This window comes from Pantherophis guttatus, chromosome 3 (genome assembly GCF_059756535.1).
Source record: "Pantherophis guttatus breed Tessera chromosome 3, ASM5975653v1, whole genome shotgun sequence".
In the NCBI taxonomy this organism is placed as follows: Eukaryota; Metazoa; Chordata; class Lepidosauria; order Squamata; family Colubridae; genus Pantherophis; species Pantherophis guttatus.
In genome coordinates, this window is record NC_142065.1 from 162,327,310 (window position 1) to 162,354,949 (window position 27,640).

Here is a 27,640-nt window from a genome sequence, read left to right on the forward strand (position 1 = left end):
TTTTTAATTCTGAGATGTGACGTTTATTTATAGATTAACAACGACGAGGAAGTTGTAAACAGACATGAAATTAATGTTGAAATTCTCTGAGGTTTAATATGACTGTTCACATAGTAATCAAAGAAAGTTCTTAGTATGTTTTGCTGTTTGAACTTTCTACTGGAAGTTGATGGCAGAAGAGTTCTTTTACTTAAATAATTTAGTACACTAAAAAGATTCCGACCATATTTACAATTATGACATCATTATCTTAAATAAAAGCTTAAACATTGAAGTATATTTATGTACCCAGCTAAACTTAAGATATTTAATATATTAAGGTGTAACTCAATCTCTCCTTCCCAAAATTTCCCAATTTACAGTGTTAGCTGGACAGACAAGCAGTTAAAAGGGCTCTTATGTTTCCTTCAGTGTTTGGCATCTGTAAGCATACCATCTTCATAATCACCCATTACTTGTAGTATGTATGTTCCAGTATGGAGAAGAAGTTGCCCTGTTACTTGGGCAATCTGTGACAGAAAACGAAGTATCCTCCTGTGAAGAAGATAACATTTGGCTGAGTCAAATGTAAACTGTGATCATCAGAGTATGGATTACAGCAATGAATTATCTGACAAAGATAGTTCAGTTTATACAAGTAGTGCTATTGTAATTAGCATTTTTACTGTCTTTTTCAGTTAAAGTTAATTTCAAAATGCTAAAACATTACATATTAAATTCTTATATGAGAAACTCCAGACACTACTACCATCTAGTGCAGGGCTGTTAAACTCCCAATCTGTGGGCTGGATGTGTCACGCGCTGGCCACACCCGGTTTAGCGAAGGAGGTAAAAAAAAATCCTGATACGTGACTCCACTGTGACAATTTGAGTTTGACACCCCTGATCTAGTGCCTCAATATCCAAAACTTATCCACACAGTGGATAATTCTGTTATTTGTAAAGAATTAAAGGAGGAATAGGCTGGAACTAATTTTTGATATTATACAGAGTCAGGCAAGCACAAATTAATAAATTACTGTGTTTTCAATACTTAGTTTAAAGAAAGGCAAATATGGAATTACTTTTCAATAAACTGAAACTTATCAGAATTATTTCTATCCTCAAAGAATTTTTATTCTTCCTTTTGTAACAGAACTTGGATTTAGTGATAAATGTCCAATATTACTCAACTAAAGTATGGAAATAAATAAGCCAGTGATTCTACTTGAAATAGCCATTTCTTACCCTTACATTCTACACTTCCTCTAAAAAGTTAAATGCACCCTATCTAAATTCACAAATCACTGTCACCTTATAATCACCCTTGAAATAGGTTAGACAGAGATGTCATAGAATGGCCTTCATGGTTTATGGGGGCGAGCATCTACTTTGATCCCTCCAGTTCAGTGAAATGTGCTCATTTTTTATTTGTGGTCTTTCATAGGCACCTATGCCTGATAGGCTTCTAATCCAGGAGGGCTGGTTTTATGAACTTTGACCTGCTTAAGATAATAAAAACACAAGGCTACACTTTGTCCTAGTTAAGTTGTAAAGGCTCAGTGCCTTAAATAAGCGCTTCTTAAAGTAAAAAGTAGAATATGCTATATTTCTGATTGCATAAGCTTTTAGAAGAGTTTTGTTAGAATATCTATGATCATTTTGTTCCATATGTAACATTAGAAATGTATATTTGTAAATGTATAAATGTATACTAGTGTTGCTTTATAATGAGAAAGGCAGCAAACAAATTTAATACTTACCTTAGAATACTTTTTGCTCCCATACACTTGATGTCATAGGACACAGAATATATTTCGTAGAAGGTAGCTTTAATATTCAAACAACCAATGAAATCCTTAGGATTCAGTTTGTACAAATCCAGAGTGAAATTTGCTACTCCCATTTTCTTTGGTTGCTGTATTGTTGCAATACCATAATGTAATCCCTATATCAAGATGCAGAAAAATATGCATTAAATATTAGACTACTTACCCAAACATTTGCAATACCCATTAAACTATACTGAAAGTTTGGGACAAGTCTGTTTGTTTTCCCTTCTTTTAACTTGGAGATACGGATGTAGATTTCATCTTTCCTTCAAAAACAGAAGACTGATTCATAGTTAATTTTCCCTTACCTACAATAACCCAGTGAATTAGGTTATAATATTAGACAATGGCAGACCCAGTGTCAACACCATCATTAAAACAAGGCTTAAGTTTACATTGCTAACTAGTATTTTTTTTTCTATTAAAAACAAGACTGAAACCTCATGCATTAGTTACCATTTCTGTAATAATATGCTATTATGTTTGGAACAGATGTATTTGTCAAGGCATATTTTAATATATTAAAATCTCTGATACCAACAGACTAAACTATAGCAAATATATGCAAAAATTTACAAGTGTAAATTCAGGCAATTCCATAAAATAAATACTGGGAAAATATATTATGGTTTAGAGACAATATTTAGTAGAAACAGATCCCAGAAGCTGGTATAGCTAAACAGTGAGACAAGAAAGCTGAAAAATTTCTAATCCTATTTAGATCATATAATAGTAGTATCAATAACAATACAATTTTACTACTACTGCTGCTACTCAGCTAGGTAAGAAAAAGTAGTAATGAATATAAGAAAATTTATGCTTTCCTTTAGAGCTAGACAGACTTATGTGGAATAAATCAAAGGAATGCTAAAGATGAGAGCTGAGAAAAATGTCAAAGAAACAAAAAAGAATCTCATAAAAGTTTTTGGAAAGAGACTAATTGTAGATCACTTTTATAAACTATTACAGTAGAAGCATTGTTCTGGGAATACTTGAATAGACCTTGAAACCATTATTTATTTATATAAACCATTCTATCCTCTGTCCTCAGAAAAGCTGAACTGACAAAGTGAAGGGGCCAATTTTCCCCATTCTCCTCACCCAATGAAATTTGCAGTATAGCTTTGGAGACTCATGCCAAAGAAGAGAAATATAACCATACTTAAATTGGTGGTTGGAATGCAGTACCTTAAGAGCAAAACACTTACTGGCTTCCATTTCTGTCCCTTCTCCAAAAGCATGAGTTGTGTATTATCCCCTAGTGACTGGAAGAAATCTTCAGTATCCACCACCGTTCCATCTTCCTCTAGAACCAGTGTTATTAATCCAGCAGTTATCATTAAAGCATCCAAGGTCTACAGATGAAGCAATACAAGAAAACTTAATTTGAAATGCCCTTTTATGAAAGTTATCATAAGTCAGGTGGGAATCATTTCTGATTTACTCAAAGTGAATCTTTCTTGTAAAATAGAAGATGCATTTCATCATCTACTACAGGGGTGTCAAACTCGTGTTGTCATGGCGGCATCACATGACATATTGGGACTTTCCCCCCCTTTGCTAAACAGGGTGGGGGAAGGACCAGCATGTGACGCCTCTGGCCTGCGGGCCACGAGTTTGACACCCCTGATCTACCAGGAAGTTAAAGATCTTAATTCTTCCTGACAGTATCTTCAGGAACATATTGTATAGGTACAGTAGGCTATGTAGAGCAAATACGCAGAAACTATTGCACACATTTGGATCAAAATAGAAACTTTTAATGGAGCTGGAACAAGAATACTTAAGCATGATTGGCAGGCTTATGTTTCTTTAGAGAGTCAACCTTGTTGATAAGCTCCTGTAAACTGCTTGCCACAAGTCCTCTCCGGCTGCTTCTGTCATGGTTACAAACACGAAAAGGCCGAGCTGCACATGGAAGCAGTGCTTGTTTTGTTACTGATCCCACCGATGTTCCCACTGATACTAGAGATCTGAAAGAGAAATACAGTACTTTCTTATACTTAATGTTCCTACTGACTATGGAAGTTTCAATTTAAAAAGTTTCAAAAGCAGCCTTTACCAATCTGGAGCCAATGATATATTGTAATTCCTACTGCTGAAATTCTTAGCCAGCAAGAACCGGACAGGCTGACTTGGAATTCTGAGAGTTGTATTCCAGAAAATACTTCCTTATATTCCAGAAATATTTGAAGTAGTTTTCCAAAAATACTGATACTATTGTTTGAAGAAATATTTGAAGAAAAGTAGGCTGTAGTTTGAAAAAATACTATTGCTAAAAATATGGCTCATTCCTCAAACTGCTTGCTGAATTAAAAGACCAGAAGCGTGTGGCAAATGCTTTTTGGTTTTCAAGGATATATTTCAAATTTAATTTCTATTTTAGGCCCACCCTTTCTAGGAGCCAGAAAAGCCAAGAACAATCTTTGTCTGAAAGTCCTAACCTGAATTCCTATTCCTCTTTTTATAGAGGAAATTAAGGCAACTTTTGATCCAGCTGGCAAGTTTATTATTTTTATTCTAACTAATAATTGTATTTAGATTCCTTAAAGATAAATCTAATTTGGGGGAGTTTCCATGTTAGTTTTATATCTTTGGAATAGTAATATCTGGAGGCCTTGCCAGCTTAGTTATGATGACCCAGCAGCTGAGAAAGCAAAGATCTGAGGCCATACCATATTTCTCCAACCTAGCTTTAGTGTCCAGTTAAAGAGGCAAGTGGATTTTAACTATATCTAATACCGGCACATTATATGATTTTTATTTTGGGCATAGGACTTCAGCAGGTTCTCTCTACAAAATATATATAACTTGAACTAAAGTTAGAAAATTCACCAGCTTTTTATTGGCAACCAGTAAAATAGTTTAATGAATGAAGCTAACATTAAGTACCACCAGCAAGTTTTATTTTCTAATGCGGGGCAGGGAATTAACATACCAAATGCACACAGCCTAAATTCTTAGTAGATTTGAAGAGCATAGCAACAATGACATTAAATCCAGTTGCAGATTGTCAAAACTGGTAGCTTTTGCAGGAGTTTTTACCAGGACACTTAAGGAAAAATGTTCTACTATTTAAAGTTTACAGGAAACCCTAACAAAAACAAAGTTCATATATCTTAAAAAGAATCCCAAAGAAACACTGCTTCCATTTTCAGGAAACTACCTCCCTCCACCCAAAAAAATCTGTCAACTTTTAGAGGACTGTCAGAGGAGAGTTGAATTATTATATGTAGGAAGTTGGCCAACTGGTTACATTAGCTAATGGTAATTTCTATAGTAAGATACAGCTTAAGTTATCAACTGAATTCTTGCATCTGGTTAATTTAGAATTTAGCTTAACATATTTGGAAAGATCTTGATTAGAGAAGGTTGGTTTTAGTCCTCACTTGATTGCCAGTGGGGACCTAGCCAAAATTTCACTAGGTACAGGTGTTTCTTCAGACAAACCTGATGCCAATTACAGCAATAAGATTCAAGTCAGAGGAATATATCTTTTGATAGATCACTCGTGACTTTGTCAATGATGCAATATTGTTTTAAACATTCTTCCTTATATTGCCCCATATTTCTTAAGTCTCTTAATAACACCATGTCTATTTGTTAGTCCAAAGCAAATCTGCAGCTATATGGGACATTACTGAGAAGCAAACTACTGTATATGACTAAAACTGCATCCCTGTTAAAGTAGCATATCAACAACCTATTTGCCTAAATTTCCTTTCAGTTCTAGCTGCTGTTGCCTTTAACATTTCTGTACGGTAATAAGAAAAAAAAAAAAAGAACCTCATCACCAGTTGACCTAATACCATATGCTCAAAACTTAGTCAGTTTATTAGAGTAAAGTGGTACCAAATTGCATTACTAGTTTGCGCAAATTTCAGTGTGGTTCCAAGTACAAAGGCTGTCTATTTCAATTCATCTTGAGTTATGTGACATTTGTCTACAGAAAGACTTTAAGTCCCCGAAGGCCTTATGTAAAAAAAACAGTGCAATTCATGGATCAGATTAACTGTAGCAAAGGTTTTCAATGGAAAAAATGTTAAATAGATATAAAATCACATTGTAATTAAAGCTCACAACATGATATCCAATCTTCAACTGAATGGATCAGCTTTAAGGGAAGCATTTTCAAAGTTTTTGGATGTCAACACTAGTGATACAGATATAGAACAGAGCCCTTATGACCATAATTGAGCCTTGATAGTCATAAAGTGGGTCAACCTTTTTTTTAGTGGTCATTAAACAAACCCAGTTTGCTATGGGGCATTTTCCCCCCCACAAACTAGAAATATATTCGTTTCCAGGGGAAAAAAGCATTGTAAATTGTAGTCACATGACTACAGGGCACTGCAAATGGTTGGTTGCCAAATGCCCAAAATGCAGTTGCATGACAAGGGGGAACTTGGATGTTAGGAACAGAGTGGTAAATACTTTTTTGGGGGGGTCTGTCGTGACTTAAATGGTTGCTAACAACTGGTTGTAAATTGAGGACTACCTGAAGTGCTTTCGGTATTCTCAGTAAAAGTTTAGTGAGTCCAATGTATGCTTGTCCAACACACCAATCTTATTTGTCTTACACTTCTACCCCACAATTTTTCTCCACAAGCTTTGTATTGTTTCAATTTTCTTTTAGTCTTTTCACCAAAAGTGGCCGATTAACACTTGACCTAGTTTGTTGGATTAACAAAAGTCCCTGGGTTCCTGCAACACATTGACATGTACCCTAACTTTGTCAGCTGCTTTGGTTTATACTAAATGGCTTAACAGTTAAAAACTCAATATTTGGCTCAGAATTCCATTCCAATAAAGAAAAAAAAAAGACTTCCCAAATATACCATGCTTTCTAGCTTATGCCAAAAACTGGACAGTTTTTTCTGGAATACAGATGAAACTGCAATTTTCAGATGAGGGTCGCAGCCACTGCAACAAGCCATTTTACTTTCTTAAGTCACTATAAGGCAGCGAAGCGCTACTTGCGGTCTACTCCTTTTTTTCACAGTGTAAAAAGTAGGCGAGACGAGTATACAGGCACAGGCAGGGGGCAAGGTAGGTTCCTTTCCTCCCGGGAGCTGAGCTCCTCTTAGGGCGACGCCACCCGGGGGCTCCCCCATTCGCTTCTCGATTAACTAGCTAACGAGGGGGCGGCGAAGCTACTAAGAGGAGCGGGAGCCGGAAAGCGCCTAGTTATAGGACCACAAGTTGGTGGTCGACCGCGGACTGAGGACCAAAGCTGCAGTCATGGCTGAGTCACGGGGGGCGAGGTGTGGCGCCGTGCAACAGAGAAATGCGAGAAAAAGGCGCTTCCCTGACTAGAAAATTCAACGCTGTGGGAAGGCGACCAGGGAGGCGAGTTCAGTTGCGCGGCAAAAACAAAACAAAACCCAAAAAACCCTGACAGGTTGCCTTGGTAACAAAGATACCCGCGCACCGCGCGCGCACACCTCCAGTTCGGCAAACGGGATGGTTGCCGGCTGAAGTGGTAGCATACTGTACTTACCGCAACAAAACCGCCGCGTAATCACGAGCGCTTTCCACGGCCATCGTCGGCTACTGTTCCTTCTCACCTATGGGCCCCTCCGCTACTCCTTATGAGCAAGGGCGCCCCGCCCTCCTTGTCCTTTACGCAGCAGAACCGCCCATTGATCAGAGGCGAAAGAGGGGAGAGAAATCCGGCACGCAAAAAGGAAGTGATTTCAGAGGGTGCTTATCTTCGTTTGGGTGGTGCCCGATGCTTTTATTGACACAAGGCCGATGGATCTTTTTTGCAAATCTACAAATTTATAATCGGAAGGCATTTCCCTTCACCTTTGATAGCTGTATAATGCTACAAGAAAAAGGATGGCTTTACGCCGATCCATCTTTCAATATTTCGTATTTACTTCTCCAGGGAAGGCGTTCTATCTGATTCTTGATTCTAGAAAACAAAACTCTTGACCACCATTCATATTTTAGACACTTAAATACTGCTATCATTCCCTCGCCCTTTGCCCAAGCTTTGTCTTTTACACATAACCAACTTTCAAACCAAGTTTTGAAGAACCTGGTTTGTTCTACTTGCTACCCTGAAGACCATAAGAGAACCATCTTATATGGACAGCTGATTCACATAGAGCATTATTATTGACACAGTTCTCCAAATTTTCAGGCAAAAGTTCCAGATCTGCATGGATAATATGCCAGGTTTTGTACTGTAAGTGAATTATAACTCCGCTTCCTCAGGCTGCACATTCAACATATTAGTTTCTTGAATTATGATATATAGAATGGTCACAATATATATGACCTGAGTAGCATTTAGAACTGTTCTGGTGCTCTTATACTACTGTTTCTGTTGTATAAAATTGAACAAACTGTTTACAGTAGCATTGCATGCAAACTCAGTTTATGATAAACTCAAACATCTAGAGGACATTGTACTTCCTGTGCTACTTTCTTCCACATTGGCCCAGAGCTGTTAATAGATGTTATTCAACCAATCTGGATCTGTCAAAGAACAGGATCAACTGAGTCACATTTACTCTTGTCAACAAAATTCTGAGAGACTGTCAAATGCTTTGCTGAAAATTATATATACTATATTCATAAGTCCTCACACTTCTGACATTCTTGATTAATGCAGGGAAATAAAAATGTCTAGAAAGTACTGATGTACCTACACTATCCTTACATCCTTTTGACCCTTCCACTATGCTTATTTTTCTTTCCAACCTCTGAGAAGGTCTGGAGAGAAGAGATACCCACTTTCACTTGTATATCACTATAGCTTTCCATGCAAGGAGCCTTGGCACAGCAGACTAAAGTGCTGTTAAGTAGCACTTAGCTGCCAGCTGCCTGCAATTACTGCAAATTCAAATCTCACCAGGCTCAAGGTTGACTCAGCCTTCCATCCTTCCGAGGTAGGTAAAATGAGGACCCGGATTGTGGGGGCAATAAGCTGATTTTGTATAAAAAGAATACCGCTTGGGGGGGGAAAGCCTTACTAAGCAGGTATATACAAAACAAATTATGAAGGCTATTGCTTAACGCACTGTAAGTCGCCCTGAGTCTCCGGAGAAGGGCGGCATATAAATCGAACCAATGAATGAATGAATGAATGAAGTTTAGGATGTTAGAGGTCCTACATCTAATAGCATGGTGGACAGTTTAAGGTAAAGCCAAAATAGGGAGGCATGGAATCAGTCAGAACTAGGGGAAGGTGAAGTAATGCTATTTCCTGAACACACTATGATTCATCAAACGAAACTATAAAAATTGATTTGGCAAGACTTATTTTTGATAATCCATGTAGTTCTTATTTATCAATGTATTTTATTTTAAAAATATGCCAAGTTTCCAATACCTCATTTATTGTGTAAGAGTTCTGATACAGTATCACAGAAGTTAGCCTTGACAAGTAAATTAAGGGTATCTAAATTTCTCTTGATCTATTTTAGATAGACAGATAGAAAAGGATTATAATCCATCACTTCAATTTGCATGGATGCCCACTTCCATGTGACTCTGGATGGCTTGCAAGAATTAAAAATAAATAATATAAACAATTGACATTGAGGTTTGCCTCAACCTAGACTAGTGTTTTCCAAAGATGGCAGTTCGGCTAATCCTGGCTAAGCTATACAATACATATCTTATAGCTACCCTTTCTTCTTTAGAATGAAGTACATGTTGGCCATATCCTGATCTTAATTTCTAATGCTCTTTCTACTCTTTATTTCTTTCTTTAGGAAAATTAATGTACTGTATGCTGTTGAGGTTTTTTTTTTTATTTCATTTTTATGAGGCAGGATTCTTCTGAAAGGGACTCAGGAAAATGGGTAAACTCCCACACACATCTGGATCAGGCCTCTGTACAATTCCTCTCAAGTTAAAAAACAACAAAAACAGTTGGATATTACACATTTGTCTCTTGGTTTTATTGGAAAATGAAGCTGTTTTGACAAACATACATTAATAAGAATTATAGATATCATGATATAGTTCTTTATCCATTGGAAACAACTTTTAGTCTACCAAATAATAATTACACATTATTCCTCATAGCCCCCTATGAGGTAGAAATGTCCAGATTAATAGCAGACAACCAGTAATACAGAGTTTGTAACTGAACAAGAACATAACATCAAATGGCCCATAAGGTATATATAAACACCATAAACTAGTTAAGTTTCAGAGTTCTTGCAATAAAGATGCACAAAAACTCATGACTGTACAGCTCTTGAATACCTTATACATGCAAAATACTCAATAGGTCACCTTACCAACTTGATAGCCAAGTAATTTATGCTGTATTTTTCCACCTAAAAGCTTTTCTGTAAAGAACAGGCAGGCACACTTCTTTTTCAAGAACCATACATTTACTCGGGGATAAAAAGCAGGGGGCTGTGACAAGAACCCAAAGTGGGTAAGGACATCCATTTTTTTCCACATACTGTAGCCGTTGGGGGGGGGGGGCTTTTCTTCCCAGACATCTGACATTGCACAAAAAATGGAAATTAGCCTATGAGGCTTAGGTTATTTGTCGTTATAAAGCATATATAAGAAAATAATGGCTAAGATATTAACTTCCTAGAAACTATTGTATTGGAAAACTAAGGGTAGGAAAATTAAGAACACTAAATGTGAAATCCTTATTTGAGGTCTTCGTATCAGTAATTCTTTTTTAAAAAAAATGCAACTCTGGTACATGGATATTTTTCACCCAGATTTGCTTCAGACAAATTACTCCTTCAGATTGTTATGGACTTTAATATTAGCTTCCGTGAAGAACAATTCACAACCAGGTATGTTCCTTTTGATCTTCAGAATGGGAACAAAAACCTAGTTTCCATGGTTTCTATTCAGATTGCTACCCACAAGACCACTTTTTAAAAGGGATGAATGGGACAGTTAATATGAATTATAATCAAATCTAAATCTGGTGCCTATATTCTACCAATGCACAAAGTTTTGTGAATTAGTCTTCAATAATTACTGATACAACAAAGGCATGTATCTTTTTTCACACATTTAAAATATTTTTCCTCATTGCATTTGTAACTAAAGAAAAAATGGGCATGTAGCTTCAGATCATATTTTGCATCTTTTTTATTCTTAACCCAAGTAACGTGCACAAGACTACAGATGTAGTATCACATACAGTTTAGCCCCTATGTTACTATGAGCAAATTCTGTTTCAATCTTGTACCCGCTACTAATTTACTCATTAGGCAGATTATACTCTAATCCTGTTATGTTTTGTTATACAGAAGGAATATCTTTGCATAAGGTTTGCAAGTGATATTGAGGAAGTGCTTTTGAACATTCTGAAATGCTATAGAAATGCTATTATAAAATCAACAGTGCATAAAAGTGCATACGCTATCATTTTTAAACTTTTGTGCAACGGCAGTTTATCATATTTTATGATCCTGTCCTAATCACTTAACATATTACTTCTTAATGTTTCAGTTCATTTAATGTTCCAGTTATTAAGTTTGTCTGATTTTTAACTGTATCTTGTTGACTGCAGACAGGAAAGAAATTAAGTGGCAGGAATTTTCCATTCATAAGGAAAGATGGAAGGGGAATGCTCATGTTTTCTTCACTAGTTGGTAAGTGAAGAAAGACATCTGTCACCAAAGAAGTTGACATAAATTTACTGAAATAGAATTAATGATCTCTGATATCTTTTGTTTTTAGTAGTTTTTCACCTGCATTCTTAGGCCCTTTTGGTTTAACTGCACAATACATGCTTTATTATACACATTATCTTCAAAATTTCATTTTTTAAATTATGCCACATTTCCTAAGTACTCAAACCACAAAGCTCTTTAATATGGAAAAATGAAACAATTCATACAGAGAGCACATTAGTGGCACAGAAGGGAAGAAGTGATTCATTGGCAACTGCTATTGTAACACAATTAACAATGAGTAACAAAGTTCTCATCACACAGTTAAACCTTTGAACTTTTGCACGCATACAAAGATTAATTTCAGGGAGGCAAATTTTTGGTAATATGGTTGAATAGTGGAAGAATTTCTTGTTAGTGGTTCTTTATTAATTATCATCAAATTCTATAGCAGCTACAAAAACTAGTCAGCTGCAAATCCTTTATTTCAAACGTGTATTTAAATGAGGTCCTATTGCTTTTAATAGGTCTATTCTTAGAATTAAATTTGGATCCAATCCACTATACAGTTTTTTTTTTAACTGGAGAATCTATCCAATTTTTAAACCTCTCAGAAAATGTATCTTCAATATTTAAGAGAATGGCCCAAATTCTTAGCTTCATGCATACAGGGATAATGGCTCACGTTTAAATTAAATTCATAAAAACATATTTATTTAGAAGTATCATAAATGCCATTTATCTCCACTGCATTTAGGAGCAAAAAATATCAAGAAAACAAAGTACACTATGGCCAATGTAATATTCTAGCACAGGGGTGTCAAACTTGCAGCCTGTGGGCTGGGTGTGTCACGCGCTGGTCACGCCCCCGGCCCGGTTTAGCAAAGGGGAAAAAAGCTGTGATATGTCATTTGACAACACAAGTTTGACACCCCTATTCTGGCATTTGGATAGAATATGGATTATCAATTCCAGCACTTAATCCATAGTCATTGTCAATAACTCTAGTTCACATAAATCTAAAGCCTAATTTTGACAATGAGGGAGATTGTAAACTATTCCTAAATTGTATTAGTAGGAATGCCAAGAGGGGGCTCATAAGAGTTTATCACAACAATTTATAATACTCAAGCATAGAAAACAATCCGTCAGTGAAAAGATTAGGGTAAGATCCCTTTCATTGTAATTTCTGTTTCTTAGGTATTTATTTGGAAATATCATGCAACATTTCATTATGTAAACCAAAGTTCTAAAAGTTTGCCACCTTATATGCTGCTTATGAAAACTCAGCCCAAGTCATGCCCATTTCCACCCAAGAAAGCAGTATTTCTTGTGACATATCTAGCCACAATTTTTGTATAATAGTGAGATACTTTTTTTCAGTTCTGTTCCATAGGATAAACTACAAAGCACTTTTCAAAGAATACTAACTCAGCATTACAGGAATCTCTCTGCTAGTTTTGAATTTTCTCCACAATAATCATTCAAGGATACACAATGGCCATCTCAGCACATAACAGCACCTGCCTGGGTTTGAAAGCTAAGCAGAGGTGGGCCTGATTAAGAATGCAGTGGAAAACCTCCTGAAAATACCAGTATCAGAGCTTTAGATTAGACTGAGAAGTAAAAAAAGAAAAGCAACACTATAGCAATAGCACCTAGACTTATATACCGCTTCACAGTGCTTTACAGCCTTCTCTAAGCAATTTACAGAGTCAGCATACTATCCTAGAGAAGGCAATAGAAAATCACTTCTGTATTGTTATCAAGAAAATTGATATCCAGCAGTGGTCAAAATATATATTGCTCCATTCACATAATTACTGTTGATTATACACTAGGTTTCAAGCTACCTATGTGCTTAGTAAGAAACATTTGTGAACAGTATCATCTTGGTGAATCTTACATGTTATTTTTGGTAAAAACATGTTATTAAAGTCTAGGGTTTGAACCAAGCTAAGGAATATTTGAATGTTTCAAAAAGAATTTTTTTCATTCCTTAGTCAGCTCTTTTAGTACCTGTTTACTTATCCAAGGGTAATACATATTTCTAAGAATATGTACTATCATCATGCTTGTATGCACCATATAAATAAATGTATCTATCTCAAGAGCTGCTCAGTAGGCCTGTTTTAAATTTAGAAAAAAAAATAGTAATTTCACTCAAGTATTTTTGGATGAGGGCACTTGAGGCACTACTTGTTCCTTGCCATGAAACAACAACAAAAAAAAAATTCCTGAGATCTGAAACATAAGGTTTATTTCGCATTCTATGTGAAACCAGAAACATCTCCACTTCTATTACAGCCTCAAAGAGCTTTAACATTAAAAAAACAATAACTGAAAAATATTCTCATTAAAAAGAGGGAAAGGTCCCAAACACACACACACGCCCAAATATACCTCTTTCATCTTTCTAAAATGCAACTGTTTTTATAATATGTTTGATTTACAAACTGTACAAGAAACAAATAACAGTTTCTAAAAGCCATTTTAAAAGAAGTGAAATATTTCCAAAAGGCCAGATTTCATATTGTTTTAGATGGATGTCTGGTCAATTCTCATCATCACGTCCATAGTGAATAGTCTGTATTTCCTGAGCAATGAATGATGCCATCTCCTGGGTACCTGCTGCTATTACTCGACATGACATCAGATCTAGAGGTCCACCTAGGAGAAAAAATTATTGAAAAATAGCTTAGATGTTTCTTTTGTGATGAAGACACAAATTATTTCTTGTGTAGTCCATTCTGTGCATTTAACTGGGACACATATATAGGAAGAACATTACTAAACTTTCCTGATATGTAAAGTTTCGTGTTAACTGTTCCTTTTTTTTAATCCTACTCTTGTTCCTTCTCCCTCCAGAATCCCCTTCACCTATGCTCCCTAGCAGTGCTTGGAAATACCAAATTTTTCTTTTGAGTGTTGACTGGTCTTTTTTTTTTCTCCTTCCAGAAGAAAAGAGAACTAGTATGATTAGAACAGGGGCTGGCTCAAAGGTAAGACAGACATTTCCTGTCCTAAAGTCCATCTTGATATCACCCAAAATACTTGTGGGATACATGTGGGAAGTCTTGCTTTGAGCCAACTTGAGTTTCCCATCATATAAATACAATAAGCCATTAGGGACTGCAACTATATAATAAGAAGCACAGTATTTGCAAACTTTTAAAATTGTACATTAAATCCTTAGAATAGAGAATGGCTTTCATGCATAAATTAACTTTCTTCCTTCCCCATTTCTAAGGCCACCACTCCCCAATATTGCAGTTGCAGAATATTGTATTCCCCAATATTGTACTTGCAGGATCACCTCCTACCGGCCTCCCACCGCCCAGTGCGCGCACATAGGACTGCCCTCCTCTGGGTGCCTTTGACCAGACAATGTCGGCTGGTGGCGCCCAGGATGAGGGCGTTCTCTGTGGCTGCGCCGACCCTCTGGAACGAGCTACCCACTGGGCTCCGGACGGCCCCTGACCTCCGTTCCTTCCGCAAGGACCTGAAGACATGGCTTTTTAATCAAATTGCCTGATCTGTTGGGAGTTTTATTTTAATTGTTGGGGTTTTTATCGACCTTTTAATGTGCTATTTATTGTTGTTTTATGTTGTGAGCCGCCCCGAGTCCTTTGGGAGAAGAGCGGCATATAAATATTATAAATAAAATAAAATAAAATAAAATAAAATAAATAAATAAATATGGCTTCACACTTTTCTGAACATTCTTTCCTAAAGATTGGACTTCCAGGGAAGTCTAGAATAAGATTGTGGCAAAAAAATTAAACTCTCTTGAATCTGAAGGAGTGGTATCATGTGCAACTCATACTTTATCCTTCTTAAAATATATTTGCTTACCTGATGTATCTATCACAACTCCACCTGCCTCCCTGATAATAACAGTAGCCGCTGCCAAATCCCAACAATGCAAGCCAAACTGGTAATATGCATCTGCAGCTCCAGATGCTAAATGACAGAGTGCCAAAGTAGCACTTCCAATAACACGAACCCTGCAATAAATGTTGAAAAAATTGCAAATAACATTAAAGCCTAGCTTTGCTCATAAGGAAGTGATTGTGTAGTGACACACATTTCCAAATATTGGATTCAACATTTTTACTTGTTTTACAGATTTTATCCATGATGCCCAGTATGAACATGGTATTCTAGACAGAAAACACTTTCCTTAAAGAGCCAAGTGCAATAAAGATGAAGAAGTAAGCATGCATTAAACACATTTTATAGCCTAATGTAGCTTATTTTTGTGATGGAATTCAAGAATTCAGTGCAAAAAAAAAGACTGTGATGGCACTACTGAAGATATATCTCAGGGATAGAATTCTCTTGATACACGAGGGACACTCTTGATGGCACAGTCCATATATGCATTTGAATATCGATGAAACTCTTAATTTGGTTGACTGGATTTCTGACAGCAGTACTTAACCAAAATATTATATTAACATTTTTCTTGTTACTAAGTTTATTAATTTTACAGGAAACAGAATTACCCATGTGCCTGTGCCTTTAGCAGTCGTTCCATGTTACTAACAAAAACTTTCAGAGTGTCAGGGTCTCGCTTTGGACCAATCTCAGTTAAAATCAAGGCTTTTGTGATATCTGCAAGAAAAATGATAGATGTATATTAATGCAACAGCTTACTCTAATTTCTTTTATAAATTCTACATCTTTGGATGCACAAATCGTTTTCAAGTAATCTTTTTAGAGGCAAAAATCTACAGCTGATCTTTGAATGGCAAGCCAGAGATCGCATAGCAAAAAATGGACACTAAACCTGATTTCATTTATCTTAATATTTAAAGTAAATATATTTACAACCATACTAATAGTACAATTTCATGGGAGTCAAACTAAATGGCTGCTGATTAAATGGATATGTCTACATTGTTTCCTTTGTTGCAATTTGGAAGTAGCTTTCCATTGTTTTCTTTTGCTATGAGGTTTTTTTTTTACTTCACAATCTACTTTATTGCATAGGATTTCATAGTGGTCTCCTATCCAAAAATCTAAATAATTTCTGCTAAAGAAAACTAAAAAAGCCTAAATAAAATAAATCTTCTTAACATTACAGGTAGTCCTTATTCAGTAACTACCTCATTTAATAACTGTTCATAATTACAATTGTGTTGAAAAAGTAACTTTATGATCAATCCCCACATTTATGACATTTGCAGATCTGTAAGCAAAGGAAAACTGAAGAAAATAGTAAGCAGTTGCAATTTCACTTAGTGACTGTTTGATTTATCAACCATTGCTAGTCCCAGTTATGAACAAGGACTACATATCCTTTCGTTGCCATTCTAGAATTGATAAAGAATTGCCATTCTTTATCACATTATATATCACAAAAAAAATCCACAATAAACCCAAAAGTTACCAATATTAGACTACTCGAGTCTAACTATAGGTTTTTACTTGGACTTGAAGTTCTGAGATTCAAAGGTCATGTGATTTAAATTTTAGAACTTGCAATAAAGATAATAAAACAGAGTGAGAATCTCAGATGCAAATGATATGTATTTTTGAGAAAGAAAAGTGAGACAACACAACAGCTTAATAAACTTTTGTACAACATCCAGCGATATTCTAGAAATACTTTAGGGCAGTGGTGAAATGCAAAAGTTGTTACTACCGGTTCTGTGGGTGTGGCTTGGTGGGGGATAATGTGACTGGGTGGGCGTGGCCAACTTTTTAAAAAAAAACTTTTAAAAGCTTTTTCTCTTCGGCTGAAGAGGTTGTAAAAAATGCTTTTAAAAGGCTCTGACAATCCCAGCTGAGTTGCCTGATTGTCAAAGCTTTTGTTTTCTTTTAAAAGCATTTTTTTACAATTTGTATGTATGTACAGGTAGTCCTCGAGTTATGACCATAATTGAGACCAAAATTTGTGTTGCTAAGTGAAGCATTTAAGTGAGTTTGCAACTTTTCTTGCCACAGTTGTTAAGTGAATCATTGCATTTGTTATGTTAGTAACATGGTTGTTAAGTGAATCTGGATTCCCAATTGACTTTGCTAGTCAGGTCGCAAAAGGGGATCACATGACCCCAGGACACAGCAACTGTCATAAATATGAATCACTTGCCAAACATCTGAATTTTGATCATGTGACCATGGAGATACTGCAACAGTTGTAAGTGTGAAAAGTGGTTATAAACCACTTTTTTCAGTGCTGTTGTAACTTTGAACAGTCACTAAATGAACTGTTGTAAGTCGAGGACTATCTGTATTTACATATGTACATACCAGTGTGAGTTGCCCCCGGTTCGAACTGGTTCTATAGAATCGGTAGTAAAGCCGGCGGGAGGCTCCGCCCACTGACCCAGACATCATCAAAAGCAATCTGCGCATGCACGCATGGGCATGATGCGAACCAGTAGTAAAGGTAAGTAGAACCCACCCCTGGTACATATGCCAGTAAAATGCAAAATATGGAACAAATTAATGCATAAATGCCTGGGAGAAAAGGAATGTCTTCTAATTCATCCTTACAAGACTACAATAAATCAGTAATTATGCTCTTAAAGTTCTACACTAATAAGACAATAGAAGTTGTGAACATTAAAGAAATTGTCTGAACTCTTTGAACTGCCAGGGCAAGCTGTTAAAAGGTGGTTTTACACTATATCTCCCAAACAATACAGCCTGCTTTTCATAATGTCCTCGCAGCAACCTTAGCATCTGATAGGAGGGTTTAACCAGTTAGATCCAACTGTAGGCAGATCTTTTCAGCTGTCATATTTGAGCTACTTTTGGCTCACTTGTCTGCCACTGAAGATAGGCCCAGCTGAAGGCATCCATAGCAAACTGAGACTACAACAATGCAGGTGACATCAATAAGAGAATCCCCTTATGTACTTGTGTCCCAGTGTCTGATGCAAAAGTATAAATTACAGTTTCTATATCATGAGGTCACAACACATGATTTGTCACTTGCCCTCCATCCCCCACTCTGGATGCCCAGACAGCTAGCAATAGGATTAAACAGAATTTAATTTTAGGGTAACTGAATTTATAGTGATGTAGCAAAAATATTATTAATCTGAATTAAGAAAAATTACCTAGAAGATACATTTATTTTATCTAAAATTAGATAAATATATATATATATATATATGCATAAATTTTATAGTGTTTACAAAATCTAAACCAACCTGTCACTTTTGACACCTGAAGCCTTTTGCCATTACAATATGACCCTTGACCTCTTCTACCAGTGTATAATCGTTCTTCAATGCAGTGATAAATTACACCAAATTCAAGCTTTAGGTTTTAAGAAAAGAAAAGTAACATGAATGCAATTTGCATTATATCAGTATAAACAAATCTTTTTTAACTGCATAAGATTGCAGTTTACACTATTGATTACCCCAAATATTCCTTATAATAAAAGCTACAGCAAATTAAATATATCATCCTCTTATATAATGGCTAATTTTTACATCACAATTACTAAATGAGAAATACAAGAAATGTCTTCTGCAGAATACTCACTGCAAATATAATCACTTATCAGAAGTGTTCCATCATCCTTCTCTTGAGTTCTCCATTGCCTATCACTTTCTATCAAGATGTATCATATGTAATTTACCCCAAAGCAATTGTCAGTTTACAGAAATAACATGAAGGGTATGTTTCCAAAATTTGCACAATCCAACATTTTTGTTACCGCAACGTTTTTATGGCTTTCATCATTGTCTAGCAGCAAGGTTGGATGTCAGCCAAACAAATGGAAGTAAGGAAAAAGAGCACTTGTTATTTTTTGTAGGGAAACCCAGTTCAATGGATCACCTATTCTAAAGGAAGAATGTAAAAGCCATATACAGGTTACCAACATTGTTTCTAGAAATCCAGACAAATACTCTATAGCAGGAGTGTCAAACTCTATTTCATTGAGGGCCGCATCAGGTTGTGTTTGACCTTGAGGGGCCAGGGTGGGCATGGCCAGCTCGATGTCACTTGTGTTGGAGGCGCCTGTAGTGGTCTGAGTGCTCTGCCAGTGAAAATGGAGCATGGGCCCTCCCTAGCTCCATTTTCACTGGCAGAGGGCACCACAGGCTGGTCCTTCACTGTTTCCAGGGCGGCCCAGCAGGTCAGATCTAAGCCTCCCTGGACCAGTTCTGGCCCGCGGGCCTTGAGTTTGATACCCCTGCTCCACAGTAACATGGAAAGATAGAGAACTACACAGAGAACTATAAATCCTGTGATTTAACGGATAGACAGCACTGCTGGTCTATGATTGCAATAAATTTGATTGATTGATCATTTGCTTAAATACTATGCCCATTCCTAAGTGCAAATACTTTGCAAGTATATTCCACTGATTGCAATTAAATGTAAGGAAAAAGGTTTAGGTTAAGGGGTACTTCTGTATCTGTTTTTGCAACACAGTGTTCTGCATGGCTAGAATGGGTATTCAAAACATTTTTAGTTAAGAGAAGAATCATTTATAATTGTTATGTAAAAATATCAAAAAGATGGTTTGAATATTATAAGTAGGTTTATGCATTAAAACCTATATTTTCACAAATATCACAAGATAAATTGGAAAAGTGTTGCATAAGAATTATTCAGGTGTATTTACTAAATCCATCCCCCCCCATTTTTTAACAGCTGCCACTAAAGCCTATCCAACTTACAGAACATTATTTTATACCTCTTGGTTGACAGCAAATCCAATGCTAACAGCTACAGTTGGAAACCTGTGTAAATAAATACATTATATTTGTTAATAAATTTTCTGATAATAACTATTACTATATCAACATTGTGATAGTATTTGTTGGTTCTCAGGTGAGAAAACTTACTTTTTTATATTTAGAGGTTAAATTCTAACTTTTTATATAATTTTAATTGTCAGAAAACTGATTTGCATCCTGATCCTAAAGACAGTTTTGTGACTTTTCCAATGATTATCTGATTCTCAGAAAGTTCCCTATTCTTTAAATTTTAGGAATCTATGCAACCAGTTAGCTGCTGTTCTTATTCCCTGCTGCCTTCATAGGACATTGTTGCACCAGGAATAGACTAAGAGAGAGGAGCAGCTGCTTTTCTAAAATAAGTTCAAAAGTCATTTCCTAACAACTGCTGCCACCTTATAACTTGAGAAAATAAATATTTTTCCTTCCATAACTAATACATTCCATTATGAAGTATTTTATGAACCAAAGATTGCAAACTAATGAAAATTCCCTCCAAAAGAAAATGATTCAAGATGATCCAGAATATGACAATTTAATACTCACAAACTAATTTGTTAAAAGAACAGCAATTACTATAGGTCAAATTAATGATCTGATTTTTGTTGTTCAGTAGTAGTATAAAAATATTAAAGCAATGCTATTACAATATTTTTAATATGCATAGACTTTACAAGTAAATTTGATGTAATCCTGTGCAGAAATTTGCTTGGTGCAAAAGATGCAGAAGGATGAGTTGTAAGCTACATGTCAGGCCCAAAACCAAGAATGATACATAGTGATTCTTCCAAGGTGAGTTCTTTATTGTTTCCCACCTATAGATAAAATCTTGCCAGACTGAGCATTTTACTGTTTGCATGTACAATATACTCTGTAGCTATTATGGAGGGGCTGTCTTTCTCCCACACACAGTTGCTTCTTGCTTCTCTGGAATGTAGCCCTTTCCTCCTGGGAATCAATATCCTTCTACATTTTATCACTCTCTATGAAACTAGAAGGGATTCAACAGACACAGAAATTCCATTGATACTTCAGGCATTTAAAGATGCTTGACAATCTGGCTTGTGACATTTGATGCAAGGTTTTTACCGTGTCTTTACCTATGTACGAAATTGCAGGTGCCATCAACAGGATCAATAATCCAGGTTGGACTGTCATTGAGTATGCACTTTGAACCAGCAGCAGTAGCTTCTTCCGCAATAAACCTAACATTGGTATAGACAAGACTCAAATAAAAAAACTTTGAATTAAAGGTGCATTTGAAGCAGTTGCAGATGTACTGTTAAATAAATCTGTTCACATAATTATAATTTTCATTCATTTAAAACATCAGCAGTAGAATAATGTCATGGCCAGACATACCTGTGAGAGGGAAACTTTTCTTTCAATGCAGAAACAATTAAATTTTCCACCAAATGATCAGTTTCAGTCACAAGATCTGCTGCAGATGTTTTGGTAGATACTTGCTTTTCTTCAGTGAGAGCTTTTCTAATAATCTAGAAAGAAAATATTATATATTACTTTATAGATTTCCCCATTTTTCTGAAAAACTGCATTACATTCTCAATAGAAATAAATGATACAATTCTTAGTTGTGCCCACAATAACTTCTAAAATGATATCTTGTGTAAAATACAGTATTTTATTCAAGAAGATTCTGGTGTTAACATAATTACCTTATTTTTCTGTTAAATTTTCTTCGTTAATGGCTGCTGTTTAGATGCTACATTTTTGCTTCACAATTAGGATGCTAACACTTTATCACTGTATAAATGTATATGTTGTGAATTCAGTAACTGCTATATTAGTATTTCAATCACACATTATTTTTAACAGGAACTATCAGAAGAAAATATTTGGTGCACTATCACAACTACATAAAATGGACTGCTTTTGACTTATTTAAAATGAGTTAAAATAAATTAAGCTGGTTAAATTAAGATTGAACTGGTTCAGAACTTGGTCTTTAATGAGTATATAAGTGACATGCTGTAATTTTATACAATCTGCACGCGGACATTGTTACAATAAGAATAATTTTGGTTTCTGCTAAAGCTTTTATATCGACAATTTTCTAGAGGCCTAGAAAAATAGGCCAACTACATGATACAAAAATACAAACCCTATAATTTCTTCATTTTTTGCTTCTCCTTATACTGCCAAATATTATCTTTTCATCCTTTGCACTTTCTTTCAGAGTAAAACATTACTTCAGGCAAACATGACCACTACAGAGTATCCAGAAATGACTTACAGTATAAATTCCATTCTAAAGGCATGTAAATAGAAATATTTTTAAAGTAAATTCAAGAAAAAAGGAATGTCTTTAAAAGAGCAAGGAGAAGCTAAGCATGACTGAAAGCATCTGTTATTTCACAAGAATGTAAAATAAGTGCTTGGCTCTAATCTTTATTTAAAATCCTTATTTTTTAAAAAAAATCCTATGAATTTATATTTACTTGATACAGTGATATTCCCATGGATTTCAAACAAGGCATATTTATTTATGACATTCTGGATTCATGGCCAAAGCTCCATAAAAGCATAAATATGGTTTCAAAATTCAGTAATAGCAAACCCACTCCCAATTTGAGATTCCGAGAACTGTGAAATAGGATAGTCTTAAGTGCCCTACAAAAGGCAGTCAGGGAAGTTATGGTTGGAAACTCCTGAGCTAAATCTGGTACATACTCAGAGAAGCATCATACTCTTGCCTATCCCCACCTTTAAGCTCACATGTGAGGGGGAATCTCTCAGTATTCTCCATCAGGATGAATAAATAATGTCAGTTCTAACTTAAGTAGGTGGTCCTGTGGCTGCCTTGAAACCATCCAATAAAAGCTTTTACAGATTAAAAATAGCACCTTGAATTGTATTTAAAAAGCTACTAGAAGATTACTAGCAGCTCTTATCCAATTGCACACAGATTTTTGCATTCTGCATGGACTACAGTTTTGGGGTAGTTTTCCAAGACAGTCACCTGAAAACCCATTGTAGTGATCTATCTACGAGGTGATGAAGACATAGATGATCATTGCCAAGACATCATGCTCCAGGTAAATTCCTTAATTGATGTACCAGCCAAATCTAAGTAACCCTAGCTTCTACTTGCCTACATAGCTGTAGCTGTGAGTATAGGAGGACCCTAAATCACTGAATTGCTCCTTTAGACCAAGTGCCTCCCCATCTTGAGGTAGATCATTAATGGTTTCTGGGCAAGTAGCATGTTTATGTTACAGGGATTCAATCTTGGTTTGTTTTTTCCCGTCCAAATTCCAACAGTCTCCGGACTTGCATCCTTAGCCCAACCAATGTTGTGTGTATAATTTGAAATAATCAGTACTTTGGTGATCCTGTACCAATGGGTTTTCCAGCAGATTCATGTAGTTGTTAAATTCACAGAAGGGTAAAGGAACAAAAGCCTAGATCACTTCTAAGTTTGTTATTTATATACAGTACATTAAATATATTATATACCTTATATGCGGCCCAAGACAATTCCTTTTCACTCAATGTGGCCCAGGCAAGTCAAAACGTTGGACAGCCATATGATAGAGCATTTTCTACAGATCATCCTGTACAGTTCTTCAGAATTAAGAAGCTGAAGTGAATCTCAGTTACCCTCAAAAAGCTAATCCAATCATGACCCATTGTGTGCAGAGTCCAGGCCAGAGGAAATTTAAGTAATTTTACATATGAAATCCCGCCCTAGAATCTCACATGGCTTTCAGAAAGAGCGCCCCTCAAAAGAATGCAAACACCCATACAAGGGCTGCAGAGGTACAATCTATAATCACAATAAGAAGCATTATTTTGCCATATTTATTCATACAGTGTAATCTCAAATATGAACAGTTAGTTGTATCTAGTCCAATCTCTTCTTGGTTTTGTTCCTCTAATACTCTAGGTGTGTCTTCTGCAACCTCATCCCTCAGAACTAGCACACAGGAATAGTCCAGGATGGCAGGATTTCATACATAAAATATGGAATTGGAGGTGATTTCATCATGTTGTGGTTACTTTAATATTCCAAAAATTGCTCAGGCACTCAAAAGAGCCACTTACCAGCTTACTTGGGATACCCCTAAGTGTTCTCTGGAATCCATTTAGATTCATTAGGCACTGGACCAGACTGTCCAAATACTGTAGGTCCTACCATTCTGCAGAGCCTCTTGGCAGTGATGAGGCTCATAACGAACAGGGAGCAATCTAACTACAGCAAAGATTTAATCTTTATCTTCCATTATTAGATGATATGTTGACTGCTTGTAGATAGACACCCTATCTAGTATGGCACCAAGACTGCCTGGAGTTGCTATGAAGTCTCATGGAAACTTCCCTCGGAGACAGAAGTCTCCCAAATGAAAAGCAATGAGCTTTCTACCTCCTGCTCCCCAATAAGCTCCAAGAGATCACAAAAACACTCTGCTGTGCAGCAAGGTATGCAGTACACAAGGAAAGTTTCTAATTTGCCCTGTTGTCCAAAATCACAAAAAGGCATGGACAACTTGTCACTTCCAAACCAGACTCTCTGGTCACTATTAATTCCAGACAATCATTGCTACCCAAATCACCTACTATTGGTTCGCTTGCTAATGCAGGACCTGGAACATGGCAGAGCAGATTTCCAAGACGGCAACATCACAACTCACTGTCAACCCCAGGTCCCAATACTGTAAATTTATGCCAGTTGTGCATACCAGGTTTGCATGCTTATCCACAACCAAATTGTGGAGAAATATGATCTTATGCTGTATAAATTTGGCATTAACCAGCAAAAAAGTTCCTGGCTGAGAAAGCTGGCTTCTTTTTAGGTACGCAGTAATAAACTCAATAGAACATATAGGAACAGGTGCAAAATAGAATATTCAAGTTATTCTACTGCTATTTGGAAGGCCACAAATAAAATCCAGTTCATACTCAGTCATCATCACAATTAAAAAACATTTTTATTGTTATCATGTTTCAAGAGGTAAAAGAACTTCTTAGAAATATACAGGATATGCAAACCACATTTTCTTTCCTTCCTACTATTGCTAAAGAAAGGTAGCAACATAAATTAGGTTTCTGCCTCAGGCAACTACTCTAAGCATATACTATTAATAGCAAGTAAACTTTGCCCTATAAAGTAACAAAAAAGGAGTTGCAGTAGTTGGCAACTCACCATGTTGTGAAACTAAAGCAAATGATACTGACCAGACTCTTTGGCTCATGAAGTGTTTCATCTCACAGTCACAGGCCCAAAGATCAAAGACATGACAAAACAAGATTTATCAAATCCACGGATAATTATCTTTTCCTGCTAATTACATGAGTACAAACAATTCTGCAAAAAAAACAGCTACAACTATATTGCATGACAAGTTTGAAAATCTTGGAAATAAGCTCAAGATCCCCACGGCTCAGTGATATCCATTGTTTCAGTTCATGAAAAAGACTAAGGGGAAAGACTCTTGTAAATCAGTGAATCAGTAGGGGCTATTTTATTTCTGGGACCCTTGTCTGAATCATCTAAGTGAGAGATTGTTAGAGGAAGATGGGTCACATTTCACTAGGACCAGTAAAATTCTGTTTCACCAAAGGATGATAGATGGAAACAAAAATTCTGAAGGGCCTCATATAAAGGTTTGTGCATTATAAGAAGAAGCAATGTTGCTGAAATGGGACTTTTAAATCATTAAAAAAAATCAGGATGAATAAACTTCATGGTCATTATTGTCTATACTGGTACATTAATGCTAAGACCATGGAAAATAAGACAAGCTTGCGCTCTCAGCATTGTCATGAGGAAAACATGAGAAATTCACCATCCTATCTCCTAGAAGAAAGTGGTTAATACTAACACTCAAGAATTGATAAGACTACACAGTATTATTCCAGTAAATTCAGTTCTATTAGTTAAATTAGTATTTATTAAATTATTTTAATCAATGTGTGTCAGTGAACAAGCTGAAACTTCATGAAGGGCTCAATGCGGTGAAAAGTTTGAGATCCCTCTTTATAGATCTAGAGATGTTAACCCTTCAAATAATATTGTGTAAAGGTGAATTTAAATATGCTAGGTTCACTTTCTGTTACTTTGTGTAGCTGCATTTCCTAAATTTCAAACATCCAATAAAAATGAGTATCCGTATCAAATCATGATGACACCAAAATGATAAAATATATGCCTACACTCAAGTTTATTACAGAGCAAAAGTGCTTCTTTTCTCATGATATGCGATCACCAGATTCTTTTACATCTTATCCTAAAAGAACATGAGGAGGGTAGATTTCTGCACTTATTCAGGAGTAACTGAAACCCAATGAACTTGATGGATTTGCACCCAATTCAGCATATTTGAATTACCACAACGTGCAACCATGTACTTCTTTTCTCCAACCTGATCCCCCTTCAAATGCAAAGTTTCAATTCAAATTCAAATTCAAATTCAGGGTCAGTGCATTTGAAGGGATCCATGTTGGCTCGTGCACCGGTAGCTTCCCAAGATCTTGCACGGAGCTGCAGCTCAGGTTAGCAAGAAATCTCGACCTAAATCTTACAAGAGGCAGAAGGAACAAAATGCGCGGGGGGGGGCGGGGGCGGGGAAGCCTCCTTCGTTTACCGATGCCCCAAAATGGAGAGGGTGGGGGGAGGGGAGAGAAGAGAGGAAATAAAGTTTTGCGCCTCGGATTTGCTTGCTCCCCACAAGGCTCCACGTGTGCCCTGACCCAGAAGCCCCTTATGCCACAGCCGCCCTCCCCCAGCCGAAGCAGCTCCCGCTCACCTGTCCCGCCTGGAGCGCGAGCTGCACCGCCACCTCCAGGCACTCTTCCCAGGGGTCGTCTCCGCCGCCGGCCGCTTTGCCTAATCCTCGCTGCCCGCTGGGGTTCATGATTACCGCCGCTCCTCCTCCTCCTCCTCCTCCTCCTCCTCCGCGCCCAGGATCCTCGCCTCCTCCGGCGTTTGCGAGGATCTCCGCGGAAATAGGAAAAAGGGGAGGGGGCTGTCGGTGCGGCAAGTCCTTGAACTTTCTCCGGCGCTCGAGGGGGCTTCCCTCGCTCCGGCTAAGGAGGGGGGGGGGTGTTTACTTCACAGCCCCGGGAGGGGCGTCTCCTCCCCACTTGCCGAAGCCTCCCCGCTCTTCCTGCGCCGCCACTACTAGCCCTGGCTGCCCTCTCGCCTTCCCTCAGCCACCTCGGTCGCCGGTACAGAGGAAGGCGGGAGAAGCTCCACTGACACAGAGCCCGCCTTCCTCAGCCGACTGGCCATGCTTGCCGCCCGTCTCGAGGAGAAACCGCCCCTCTCCGCGCCCAGCGCTCTTGCTGACACCTAATTTTAGGACATTGCGCTCAGGCTGGTTCCTCACGTAGCTAGCGAATCATGGGCGCGGGTGGGCGTTTCTAGGGCAATAGGATGTGATTCACAGGAAGTTCCTCGCTTTTTTTTTTTTTACACTCCCCCCCCTCCCTTTTAAAATTTTAATTCCGTCTTTCTTTCGCTTTTTCACTCTCCGGGGAAGCA

General features: G+C 37.0%; 2 protein-coding genes and 1 long non-coding RNA gene across 3 annotated transcripts; 1 reads left to right on the forward strand and 2 right to left on the reverse strand.

Moving 5' to 3' along the window:
* On the reverse strand, nt 1-7,492 carry CIDEA (cell death inducing DFFA like effector a). The gene is made up of 5 exons (XM_034429428.3): nt 7,312-7,492; nt 3,637-3,784; nt 3,020-3,166; nt 1,743-1,927; nt 1-534 (listed from the first exon to the last, which is right to left on the reverse strand). The coding sequence occupies exons 1-5, from the start codon at nt 7,353-7,355 to the stop codon at nt 408-410; spliced, it is 651 nt and encodes a 216-aa protein (XP_034285319.1). The 5' UTR covers nt 7,356-7,492; the 3' UTR covers nt 1-407.
* On the forward strand, nt 6,833-15,603 carry LOC148114882 (uncharacterized). Its single transcript, XR_015733591.1, has 3 exons — nt 6,833-6,860; nt 14,387-14,427; nt 15,554-15,603. It is a non-coding gene; the product is annotated as an uncharacterized LOC148114882 (long non-coding RNA).
* Nucleotides 9,704-27,514, reverse strand: IMPA2 (inositol monophosphatase 2). The gene is made up of 8 exons (XM_034429429.3): nt 26,904-27,514; nt 21,499-21,632; nt 21,237-21,341; nt 20,094-20,139; nt 18,592-18,700; nt 15,934-16,042; nt 15,281-15,432; nt 9,704-14,095 (listed from the first exon to the last, which is right to left on the reverse strand). The coding sequence occupies exons 1-8, from the start codon at nt 27,009-27,011 to the stop codon at nt 13,980-13,982; spliced, it is 879 nt and encodes a 292-aa protein (XP_034285320.1). The 5' UTR covers nt 27,012-27,514; the 3' UTR covers nt 9,704-13,979.
* Nucleotides 27,515-27,640: the final 126 nt, after the last annotated feature.

Coding starts and splice junctions, on each gene's coding strand:
- CIDEA (XM_034429428.3), bottom strand. CDS start 7,355: ATGGCCGTGGAAAGCGCTCGTGATTACGCGGCGGTTTTGTTGCG. Junction 3,167..3,636: donor TACAGGAGCTTATCAACAAG/GTTGACTCTCTA, acceptor CTTCATCTGTAG/ACCTTGGATGCTTTAATGAT. Junction 1,928..3,019: donor AGGGACAGAAATGGAAGCCA/GTAAGTGTTTTG, acceptor ATCTTGATATAG/GGATTACATTATGGTATTGC.
- IMPA2 (XM_034429429.3), bottom strand. CDS start 27,011: ATGAACCCCAGCGGGCAGCGAGGATTAGGCAAAGCGGCCGGCGGCGGA. Junction 20,140..21,236: donor ACCTGCAATTTCGTACATAG/GTAAAGACACGG, acceptor TTATTTACACAG/GTTTCCAACTGTAGCTGTTA. Junction 14,096..15,280: donor AGTTGTGATAGATACATCAG/GTAAGCAAATAT, acceptor TTTTTCTCCTAG/GTGGACCTCTAGATCTGATG.